This window comes from Ammodytes marinus, assembly GCF_949987685.1.
Source record: "Ammodytes marinus genome assembly, contig: scaffold_81, whole genome shotgun sequence".
Taxonomy (NCBI): domain Eukaryota; kingdom Metazoa; phylum Chordata; class Actinopteri; order Uranoscopiformes; family Ammodytidae; genus Ammodytes; species Ammodytes marinus.
This window is the reverse complement of record NW_027648249.1, coordinates 72,501-85,000: the sequence shown is the minus strand read 5'-3', so window position 1 is coordinate 85,000 and position 12,500 is coordinate 72,501. Positions and strand designations below refer to the sequence as shown.

Genomic DNA, 12,500 nt, shown 5'->3' with positions numbered 1-12,500 from the left:
GACTAGTAAAATAATGGCAAAATAACTCCAAATCCCTAACTTTGTTTTTCAGTAATATGCTTTATCACTCAGTCTACATTTGTAACCTACATTATCAGGGATCACAAGGGATCTCTGTACCCCCCAGGAAATGTCTTAGTAAAGGTTGCTGCTGGCCATGGGAATAGGAGGTGCGGCGCGCAGCGCCGCAGCAAAATTTTGGGGGGTATTTTGCTCAAAGATGCCAATGTGCACTAATGAAATAAACAACTGTTTATTTGAATACACAAATACAACAGTCACTGACCTTACAGTTGTCCAATTTTGTTTACTATATGTACAGGTACACATTTTGTGCAAACATGCAGACTGTAAATAATTAAATAAAAGTGCAACTTCTACTGTTTTGATTTATTTTTAAATACAGAGGTTATTGGTTGTTTTGGAATTCGTTTTTCCCAATTTAAAACATAAAAATAAAGCAGCATTGAAAATTAGGAAATAAATCTTGTAGGCCTACACTAGCATGCTCCTGCTCGTTTTGCGCACACAGAGCCGTGGACACATCGCGCTTGCTAGTACATTAATTGTTCAGCACTAAAAATAAAAATAGTTTTATTTTTTTGGTTTTTACTTTGCCATAAAGCACTGGAGGAAACATTAATAGCGGTGAAGCAGGATTTCCATTTACCATTTCCCACGTTGCTAAAATGTGCTTTTTTATTTAGGCTGCCCCCTAGCGGCAGGAGTGAGTATTTCGGTTATTTCTTTAAAAATTCATAACTCCTCACAGGAATGGGCTAGAGACTTACTTTTTTTTTTGACATACTCAGAAATTTATGCTCTACAGGTCGCGGGCCTGATCAAATCATCTCGCGGGCCGGATCCGGCCCGCGGGCCGTATGTTTGACACCCCTGGCCTAGACTCTGTAAACTGTTTTACCTGTGTGTTATAAACAGCCTAGACTCTGTAAACTGTGTATTTACCTGTGTGTCCTAGAGCCTAGACTCTGTAAACAGTGTATTTACCTGTGTGTTCTAAAGCCTAGACTCTGTAGTTTACCTGTGTGTTCTAAAGCCTAGGTTCTGTAGTTTACCTGTGTGTTCTAAAGCCTAGGTTCTGTAGTTTACCTGCGTGTTCTAAAGCCTAGGTTCTGTAGTTTACCTGCGTGTTCTAAAGCCTAGGTTCTGTAGTTTACCTACGTGTTCTAAAGCCTAGGTTCTGTAGTTTACCTGCGTGTTCTAAAGCCTAGGTTCTGTAGTTTACCTGCGTGTTCTAGAGCCTAGACTCTGTAGTTTACCTGCGTGTTCTAAAGCCTAGGTTCTGTAGTTTACCTGCGTGTTCTAAAGCCTAGGTTCTGTAGTTTACCTGCGTGTTCTAAAGCCTAGGTTCTGTAGTTTACCTGCGTGTTCTAAAGCCTAGACTCTGTAGTTTACCTGCGTGTTCTAAAGCCTAGATTCTGTAGTTTACCTGTGTGTTCTAAAGCCTAGGTTCTGTAGTTTACCTGTGTGTTCTAAAGCCTAGGTTCTGTAGTTTACCTGCGTGTTCTAAAGCCTAGGTTCTGTAGTTTACCTGCGTGTTCTAAAGCCTAGGTTCTGTAGTTTACCTGCGTGTTCTAGAGCCTAGGTTCTGTAGTTTACCTACGTGTTCTAAAGCCTAGGTTCTGTAGTTTACCTGCGTGTTCTAAAGCCTAGGTTCTGTAGTTTACCTGCGTGTTCTAAAGCCTAGGTTCTGTAGTTTACCTGCGTGTTCTAAAGCCTAGGTTCTGTAGTTTAACTGCATGTTCTATAATAATAATAATAATAGCTTGGATTTATATAGCGCCTTTCATGAAACCCAAGGACGCTTAACAAAGACATAAATAAACACACAAATGTAACAGTAGCTAGAGGCCATAGGCCTTGGTGAAGAGGTGGATTTTGAGGAGTCTTTTGAAGGTGTCCAGAGATGGTGCGTTGCGGAGCTCTATGGGGAGAGAGTTCCAAAGTGTGGGGGCTGTCACACTGAAGGCTCTGTCCCCAAAAGTTCGCATTCTTGTGTGAGGGATGGAGAGCTGACCCGTGCCTGAGGACCTAAGGTTCCGGGGCTGTGTGTAAGGGTGGAGGAGGTCAGATAAATACTGAGGAGCCAGGGCGTTGAGGGATTTGTAGGTGAGGAGGAGGATTTTGTAGGTGATGCGGGACTTGACCGGGAGCCAGTGGAGGTGGATGAGGGTGGGGGTGATGTGCTGCCAGGGCTTGGTGCGGGTGAGAACCCTGGCAGCCGAGTTTTGCACATACTGGAGCCTGTCCAGGGCTTTGCTGGGAACCCCGGACAGAACTCCATTGCAGTAGTCCAAACGAGAGGTGACGAAAGCGTGGATGAGGGTTTCTGCCACAGAGTCAGAGAGTGATTGCCGGAGACATGAGATGTTTTTGAGGTGGAAGAAGGCGGATTTGGTGATGTACCTGATATGAGACTGGAATGATAGTGTTGGGTCCAGGATGACACCCAGGTTGCGGACTTCCGGGGATGGGGAGAAGGAACAGCCGTCGACGTCCAGGTGGAGATCCCCAACCTTCCGGAGCAGGGCCTTGGGAGCCACAACCATGAGCTCGGTTTTGTTGCTGTTGAGTTTTAGGAAGTTAGATGACATCCAGATTTTTATTGCATGTAGGCAGTTTACAAGTGACTGTGGGGGTAGCTGGGTGGATGGTTTGGTGCTGAGATAAAGTTGTGTGTCGTCAGCATATGAATGAAAGCTGAGACCGTGGTGGCGGATGATCTGACCAAGGGGGAGCATGTAGATGGTGAAGAGGAGGGGTCCCAGCACAGAGCCTTGAGGAACGCCATGGTTGACTGGGGCCAGGGTGGAACTGGAGTCTCTGATGGTGACAAACTGTTTTCTGTTTGTGAGGTAGGACTGAAACCAGGAGAGAGCTGAACCGGTGAGGCCAAGGTAGTCAGATAGGCGGGTGAGGAGGATGGTGTGGGAGACTGTGTCGAAGGCAGCTGAGAGGTCCAGGAGGATGAGGATGCTGATGTGACCAGAATCTGCAGCGATGAGGAGGTCATTTGTGATTTTGATGAGGGTGGTCTCTGTGCTGTGGTGTGGTCTGAAGCCAGATTGAAACGTTTCGTAGAGCTCATGGTTGGCCATATGTTGATGGAGTTGGGCGGCCACTGCTCTTTCCAGAATTTTGCTCAGGAAAGGAAGGTTGGAGATCGGTCGGTAGTTGTTGCTGTCATCCCGGTCCAGACCTGGCTTTTTGAGGATGGGAGTGACTGATGCCATCTTGAGGCTGTCGGGTACAAGACCAGATGCCAAGGAGGAGTTGATGATGTTCACCATAATGGGGCACAGGGCAGGTAGGCACGCCTTGACCAAGGCTGTGGGCATGGGGTCCAGAGAACAGGTGGAGGCTTTGGCCTTAGTGACCAACTTGGCGACCTGAGGAGCACATACAGGGGAGAAGAAGGAGAGGGAGCACTGAGGCAGGCGAACATCCAAGGGAGCCACGCCCAGAGGCTGAGGTGTGTGTGGAGGGAGGTGGGCAGGCACCAGGAGCTGCTGATGGATGGACTCGACTTTGTCCTGGAAAAAGTCCAGGAACTTAGTGCAGAGGTCAGGGGCACCTGAGGGGAGGGGGGGGTCGAGGGGGCGAAGGAGCCGGTTGATGGTGGAGAACAGCATTCTGGGGTGGTTTTGCTGGTTGGTAATGAGGGTGGAGTAGTACTGTGTTTTGGCCTGGGAGAGAGCTACTCTGTAGGCCCTGCGTGTTCTAAAGCCTAGGTTCTGTAGTTTACCTGCGTGTTCTAAAGCCTAGGTTCTGTAGTTTACCTGTGTGTTCTAAAGCCTAGGTTCTGTAGTTTACCTGTGTGTTCTAAAGCCTAGGTTCTGTAGTTTACCTGCGTGTTCTAAAGCCTAGACTCTGTAGTTTACCTGCGTGTTCTAAAGCCTAGGTTCTGTAGTTTACCTGCGTGTTCTAGAGCCTAGGTTCTGTAGTTTACCTGTGTGTTCTAAAGCCTAGGTTCTGTAGTTTACCTGCGTGTTCTAAAGCCTAGGTTCTGTAGTTTACCTGCGTGTTCTAGAGCCTAGACTCTGTAGTTTACCTGCGTGTTCTAAAGCCTAGGTTCTGTAGTTTACCTGCGTGTTCTAGAGCCTAGGTTCTGTAGTTTACCTGCGTGTTCTAGAGCCTAGGTTCTGTAGTTTACCTGTGTGTTCTAAAGCCTAGGTTCTGTAGTTTACCTGTGTGTTCTAAAGCCTAGGTTCTGTAGTTTACCTGCGTGTTCTAAAGCCTAGGTTCTGTAGTTTACCTGTGTTCTAGAGCCTAGGTTCTGTAGTTTACCTGCGTGTTCTAAAGCCTAGGTTCTGTAGTTTACCTGCGTGTTCTAAAGCCTAGGTTCTGTAGTTTACCTGCGTGTCCTAGAGCCTAGGTTCTGTAGTTTACCTGCGTGTTCTAAAGCCTAGGTTCTGTAGTTTACCTGCGTGTCCTAGAGCCTAGGTTCTGTAGTTTACCTGCGTGTTCTAGAGCCTAGGTTCTGTAGTTTACCTGTGTGTTCTAAAGCCTAGGTTCTGTAGTTTACCTGCGTGTTCTAAAGCCTAGGTTCTGTAGTTTACCTGCGTGTTCTAAAGCCTAGGTTCTGTAGTTTACCTGCGTGTTCTAAAGCCTAGGTTCTGTAGTTTACCTGCGTGTTCTAAAGCCTAGGTTCTGTAGTTTACCTGCGTGTTCTAAAGCCTAGGTTCTGTAGTTTACCTGCGTGTTCTAAAGCCTAGGTTCTGTAGTTTACCTGCGTGTTCTAAAGCCTAGGTTCTGTAGTTTACCTGCGTGTTCTAAAGCCTAGGTTCTGTAGTTTACCTGCGTGTTCTAAAGCCTAGGTTCTGTAGTTTACCTGCGTGTTCTAGAGCCTAGGTTCTGTAGTTTACCTGCGTGTTCTAAAGCCTAGGTTCTGTAGTTTACCTGCGTGTTCTAAAGCCTAGGTTCTGTAGTTTACCTGCGTGTTCTAGAGCCTAGGTTCTGTAGTTTACCTGTGTGTTCTAGAGCCTAGGTTCTGTAGTTTACCTGCGTGTTCTAAAGCCTAGGTTCTGTAGTTTACCTGCGTGTTCTAAAGCCTAGGTTCTGTAGTTTACCTGCGTGTCCTTCCAGGTGGTGATGAGGCTGATCTCCAGCTCAATCTGGGTCTGATGCTCCTCGTCGATCTGAAACAGAAAGTTCATTTAAATTAAATTCAAATCACTTCATTCGTCCTCCATGTGTGTGACTACTCAGTTGTATGTGTTTCAAACACGTAGAGCAGGGGTGTCCAAACTACGGCCCGTGGGCAATTTGCGGCCAGCGGCAGGCTTTTTATTGGCCCGCGGCCGATTTTAATTTTTTTTAAATATTTATTTATTTATTTTTTTGTTAACCCACTAGTGCAGGGGTGTCAAAACTGATTTATTGGCCCGCAGCACATTTAACAAATATAATGTAATATGGCGCTTTTAGTTTTTAAATAATTTAAATGCATTCATTATATTACAGAGAAATATGTCTCATAAAAGAAAAAGAGCACCAAGCCCATCCCAGAGGACCCTGCATAATATTTTATTTTAAATTAATATTATTATGGAAAATCCATGTGTCCTTCTTCAATAGCTTCTAATTCATCTGACACAGTGTCTCCAAATTATTTTTTCACACAAAATTCATTCAGATCTAGCCTCTTGATTTTCCTCTCAAAGTGCACCAGATTCATGCATTTCACTTTAAAAAGTTAAAAAAATATCCCGGGGGGGCATACCCCCGGACCCTCCTAGTAAGGTCAAGCTGGCTACTATCTTCACCCACCGGGACATTGGAGGCAATAGCAGAAAACACTGGGTGTCTGAAGGCATCTAACAATAGTCTATGATTTGGGCAGCGCTAACATTGGAGAGGGGCCCCTCTAATCAATTCCGCTTTGTGCCCCTTGGAGGCTTTGGCCGGCTCTGAGGGGAAGTGTGTCTGTTTAATATGCAAGGAAAGTGTTGCCGTGAAGAAGAATTATAATTTAAGAAGACACTATGAAACTAAACATCAGAGCAGCTACATGTCCTGATACATGTGTTATTTTTGCCAAGTGGCCCGGCCCTTCGAAAGATTTTTCTTTAGGCTATGTGGCCCTCAGTGAAAAAAGTTTGGACACCCCTGACGTAGAGGTATTTGGCTGTCCAACTGCTTTTCCGAACCAAACCGAACCACACACTTAACCAGGCTATAGTGAACCATACTGAACCAAACAACTCAGTGTAAACCAGGCCATACTGAACCATCTGTGTGTGTACTGACCTCAAACACGTAGAGGTAGTTGTCTATGAGGTCCTCCACAATCTTCACCTCACTGGCTCCTTTCCCGAACCACATACTAAACCAGGTTACACACACACACACTCACTCACTCACTCACTCACTCACTCACTCACTCACTCACTCACTCACTCACTCACTCACTCACTCACTCACTCACTCACTCACTCACTCACTCACTCACTCACTCACTCACTCACAGGCTATACTGTACCATACTGAACCATGCTCAGTGTAAACCAGGCTATAGTGAACCATACTCAGTGTAAACCAGGCTATAGTGAACCATACCCAGTGTAAACCAGGCTATAGTGAACCATACTGAACCATCTGTGTGTACTGTGTACTAACCTCAAACACGTAGAGGTAGTTGTCTATGAGGTCCTCCACTATCTTCACCTCGCTGGCTCCTTTCCCGTCCGTCTGGAACAGGCTCGGGGCAAACAGCAGGGAAAGGTTCTTCGTGCACATCTGGTTCAGGTCTGCACACTTCTGCACTCTGGAAATAGAAGAGGATTGGTTTGATTTTTGTGTGTGTGTGTGTGTGTGTGTGTGTGTGTGTGTGTGTGTGTGTGTGTCTCAGCCTGCAAGAGCGAGGTGAAGAGATTGTTCTGTTTTTTTATAGACAGCAAAGTGCAATTTAAGTTAAATCAAGCTCCATGTCGTCCATGTTAAAATGTTGGTTTGTCTGGTTGTGTTTGTGGTCTGCACACTGCAGCTCCCTGGGAGAGGGAGGGAGGGAGGATACATGTTTTAAAACGATGTCATGTGAATTGATTTGCTTATATTTGAGGTCTTTTAACTTTGTCCTTGTGTGTTTGTCTGTAACTATGTGTGGCCCTTGAATGGGTTTTCTCCTTGTTATATACAATAAAAAAGAGGTTTATTTGTGATATAATAAAAGTTTTTAGTAAAAATGTCCATTTGTCATTAACAATTACAGCAGCAGTTGTTGGTGATGAAAGCCTGTGTGTCTGCCTGTCTGTCTTTCTGTCTGTCTGTCTGTCTGTCTGTCTGTCTGTCTGTCTGTCTGTCTGTCTGTCTGTCTGTCTGTCTGTCTGTCTGTCTGTCTGTCTGTCTGTCTGTCTGTCTGCCTGTCTGTCTTTCTGCCTGTCTGTCTGTCTGTCTGTCTGTCTGTCTGTGTGTGTGTCTGTCTGTCTGTCTGTCTGTCTGTCTCCCTCCCTGTCTGTCTGTCTGTGTACCTGTACAGGTGGCTGATGAGAGCAGCCAGTGTGGTCCTGTTGACTCGTGGAAGGCTCCTGATGATTTCTTTGTATCGATCTAAACGATGACTCTTCTGAGGGATTTCTGGAGGAGAAAACAGGATCAACATTAAAGGAATACTTCAACCCTACGGAACCAGCGTTCTATCATTATAAAATCACTATTATAATATAATGAATGAGGTTTTTCTTCCCTCAGTCTTCCCTCAGTCTTCCCTTGGCCCAGCTGTCCTGTTAATCCTAACCCTACATTTTACCATGTGTGATGTCACACATGGGAAAATGTAGGGTTAGACAGTGAGACCGTAAAACATTCTTTCTGCCTTTTCTCAGGCTAGGATGAACCGATTTCTAAAATGTTTTGCACATTTATACTACATAGGATCTCAGAGTTCAATACACCTTCATATCTCCACCAATGAAGTAGGTCTTTAACTCACTAGCAGCGTCTTGCCACAGCGGGTGAAGGTCTGCCATGAAGATGTGGTCGTCTATCTCCCTGAAGAATCTATGGAGAGAAAATCACACAATAAGTTTGTTGTATTATTATTATTATTGAATAAGTGTTTATTCAAAGAATAGCTGTTCCAAGATAATAATACAAATAATAATAATAAATCAAAAAAAAAGAAACACAATCAACAAACTTAAAGGCCTAAAAAAAAAACGTACTTTGTAAATATTACTGTGATGTCACAGTAAAAGACATCACAGTAATATTTACAAAGAAAGTTTTTTTTTAACCCTATATTTCTCTTTCTGTGATGTCACGAGAAGGAGAAATATAGGGTTAAAAACACTCTTTCTGCCTTTTCTCAGGCTAGGATGAACCGATTTCAATTTTTTTCACACATTTATACTACATAGGATCTCAGAATTCAATACACCTTCATATTCAAACCGGTGAAGTAGGCCTTTAAGCAGCGCACACACTTCATAATCAACAAACACACACATCACACTCATACACATTACATAATCCAGCAACACACACATTTGCAACAACAATATTCAACACACAAGTAATCGTTCTTAAAGTGCTTTGTGAATTGCTTCGATCACAAAGTGCATCTCAAACCTGAAGAATCTATGGAGAGAAAATCAGACATCTGGGCATAAGACAAGGGACAGGGAGTAACCGGTCTGCATAAGCATTCATTAGGAGTGCTGTGTGAGGTTTAGGATGGCAGGGGAGACAGAATAGAGTATTGCTATAGTAAGTAAGTAAGTAAGTAAGTAAAATGTTTTGATATAGCGCTTTTCACAGACAGGGTCACAAAGTACTTTACAATGTGCATAGAAAATTAAAGCATAGTAAAACACTAGTAAATACGTCTAAGAATAAAAATTATTAAAAAATGTTGAGGAAATCTATTTCTCTATGATTGTATAACATATTAATGCTAGTCATTCTATTCACCTCACACTTTACTGTACAGCATTTTAAATGCATTAATGTCCATAGGCCTGGTTAACTAGTGCAATAGACCACGTGCAATAGAGCAGTGTGCAATAAACTCAGGCACTTTTTCTCGCACTTTCCTCGCACTTTAAATTGTCCGAATGTTTTTATGTCCTAGAATTACCGTGTGATGTTCTTGTTGTTTTAGCTTTGTCCAATGTGTAGGCCGAGGTTTTACTGTGTTTCTACTGTGTCATATTGTTGTTGTCTACTGGTTAAGCAAAATGTAGCACAATGCCCAAGACAAATTTCCTTAACAGGACAATAAAGTTTACCCTGACCCCTGACCCTGACCCTGAACTCTGGTGTACAACACTGTGGTAAACATGTTTTTACTCTTATTGCTTGAAGAAGTAAAACTGCCTCGTAAGGAATTTTGGCACACAGATACTGGGAAGCAAGATGCGAACACACACATATGCTCAAGGACGAGTACTTCTTGCACTCGAATCATTTTTATTATCAGTGTAATTAAAACTCATCCCCCATATTTTCCAGAAACTCAAGGACCTGGACACACAAACCTAGGCTGTGTCTGAAATCGCGCACTCACGTAAGTGCACTTACATTGAGTGCACTTTATTATCCCTACAGTACACTTACTTATAGACGCAGTGCTCTCATTTCTACAGTGCACTGTCCAAACTGCCGTCGCGCACCTACCGGAAATGACTTTGTATTTTGAAGGTTCTTCTTCGGTGGTATTTTTTTTTAAACGGTCGGATACAGTCTAAAACAGTGTAGTTGTATGGAAAAACTAAACAAATGTGTAATTTAACTTTTGTAGAGCGCGTCCGTCTCCACAGTTGCTTCAAGCTCCTCTATTTTGATTTTAATGTCCCGTCCTCTCCGCTACGTAGGCAAGATGGCGGCCGTTGAGTGTGGAAAGTGTCCATCGCTCCACACTCAAGTTTTAGACCGTTTTGAGTGCACGACCGAGGAACTTACAGTGCATTTCATTTTGGCACACTCTCCGGTTTTGCGCAAAGTGCACTCAAAAAAGTAAGTGTAAGTACAGAAGTGCGCGATTTCAGACACAGCCCTTGTGTGTTTTCGCACACACCATCTTCACTACATATAATCTCTGTACACTGTTCATTTCGTTGTCTCAATCATGTAAGCTACACTTGTGATACATGTTGATTCCCTTGCTTTTTGCTGTTGCAAGTAAAACCTTCACCTGCTTTTGAAGAAGCCTGACTCAGATTCTCTTTATTGAAAACACTTGGGTTGTTTAATAAAATAATTCCTTTAACAGATAAGGCCAATGCAAAAAAAGTCTTAAACTGGTCAACTTTACAGGGTTCCAGGTTCCATTCATTCACACACTAGTAAAGGCTAGTAGTTGATTATCCCAGAGATACAGGTATAATATTTTTTCTCATCACACCTCTGTGAGTGAGTGAGTGTGTCTCTGTGTTTGCGTGCGTGTGTGAGCGTGCTTCTATGCTTCTGTGTGTGCTTCTGCGTGCGAGCGTGCTTCTGTGCGTGCGCGTGTGTGCGTGTGTGTGTGTGTGTGTTTATGTTATTTCTCTCATCACACCTCTTGGTCAACTTTACAGGGTTCCAGGTTCCATTCATTCACACACTAGTAAAGGCTGTTGATTATTCCAGAGATACAGGTATAATATTTCTCTCGTCACACCTCTTGAGCACGTCAGTCACGTCCTCGATCCAGTGGTCTCCGATTCGCAGCTTCACGTTACGCGCGTCACGGCGAAACTCCTCCATCAGAAGTTTGATCCGCGACTTCGCTCCGTTCTTTCTGTAGATTCCCTCATGACCCAGGCCTACAGGGTAACACACACACACACACACACACACACACACACACACACAGAGGCACGCACACACACACACACACACACACACAGGCACGCACACAGAGGCACGCACACACACACACACACACACACACAGAGGCACGCACACAGAGGCACGCACACACACACACACACACACACACACACAGAGGCACGCACACAGAGGCACGCACACACACACACACACACACACACACACACACACACACACACAGAGGCACGCACACAGAGGCACGCACACACACACACACACACACACACACACACACACACACACGCACACACAGAGGCACGCACACAGAGGCACGCACACACACACACACACACACACACACACACACACAGAGGCACGCACGCACACACACACACACACACACACACACACACACAATAAAAACACAGAAGCACGCACACAGAGGAACATATACACACACACACACACACCCACTGAGCTACGGGCACCCCTTCCATTTGTAATAAATATCAGAAGACCTTTTTTTTTTTATCGTTCGAAATATTTAGAGCTATGCTAGGTGGCTATGCTAGTTGCTAAGTTACGTACCGTACTGAGTGATGAATGCGATGCTAGGTGCGATGCTAGGTGGCTATGCTAGATGCTAAGCTACGTACCATACTGAGTGATGAATGCTATGCTATGCGCTATGCTACGTACCGTACTGAGTGATGAATGCTATGCTATGCGCTATGCTACGTACCATACTGGGTGATGAATGCGATGCAGCTGTCCACTATAATGGGGATGTCGTTGCGGCTGAGTTGTTGCTGGCGCAGCGCGTTGCCGGTTCCCCCCGCAGCGCGACGTATGTCCGAGGCCCAGAGGGAGAAGTCTGCCCGGGCCACACCCTGCAGGTGGAGGGTCCTGGAAGAGACAATAGGGTTTATTTTATTCATTTTTATACTTCATTTGTTATTTATTTATTTATAATTTTCTTATACTTAATTTTTATTGATTTAAAAGAATAATAATTTGAATAATTTTCTTTAATATTTATTTATTTATCTATCTATCTATCTATCTATCTATCTATCTATCTATCTATCTATCTATCTATCTATCTATCTATCTATCTATCTATCTATCTATCTATCTATCTATCTATCTATCTATCTATCTATCTATCTATCTATCTATCTATTTATTTATTTATTTATTTATTTATTTATTTATTTATTTATTTATTTATTTATTTATTTATTTATTATTGTTTTATGTATTAAGTTTTAATACTGTATTTGTTGGTGTGTTGTATATGAAACACAGAGATAAGTCGTATCGGGCCAGACCCTGCAGATGGAGGGTCCTGGAAGAGACAATACGGTTTATCTGATTGATTTTACACTTTATGTATGATACTAAATAAATAAATGATACTTTTTCTTTTTGAATATATACTTGAAAAACTTTTATACTTAAAAAAAAATCTAATTCTTTTTTTGTTTCTTGTTTTACATGATATAATAAATATATAGAAAAATATGAAAATTAAAAAAATATATGAAAAGATAATAGAACAATTTTTTATTTAGAGAAAGATATATATAAATATGTAAAAAATTAAATTATATATATATATATATAAAAATATATATAATTATAACATCCGGAGCAGAGAAACGGTTGATCTCACCTTCCCTTCTCCACGAGGACCAGGATCTCTTTCTTCTCGTGGTTCTCCGTCTCCG

The 12,500-nt window shown here is 43.2% G+C and overlaps 1 protein-coding gene across 1 annotated transcript in view; it reads right to left on the bottom strand.

The window, feature by feature from the left end:
* arap3 (ArfGAP with RhoGAP domain, ankyrin repeat and PH domain 3) overlaps window positions 1-12,500 on the bottom strand; it is a 50,370-nt gene that overhangs the window by 13,278 nt on the left and 24,592 nt on the right. Inside the window, exons 19-25 of the mRNA XM_080054748.1 lie at window positions 12,446-12,500; window positions 11,513-11,676; window positions 10,619-10,763; window positions 7,952-8,019; window positions 7,491-7,596; window positions 6,640-6,787; window positions 5,091-5,159 (exon numbers count right to left, since the gene is read on the bottom strand). The exon at window positions 12,446-12,500 is cut by the window's right edge and continues 9 nt beyond it. Of these exons, the coding sequence (XP_079910874.1) occupies window positions 5,091-5,159; window positions 6,640-6,787; window positions 7,491-7,596; window positions 7,952-8,019; window positions 10,619-10,763; window positions 11,513-11,676; window positions 12,446-12,500 (755 nt within the window). The remainder of the gene's footprint in view (window positions 1-5,090; window positions 5,160-6,639; window positions 6,788-7,490; window positions 7,597-7,951; window positions 8,020-10,618; window positions 10,764-11,512; window positions 11,677-12,445) is intronic.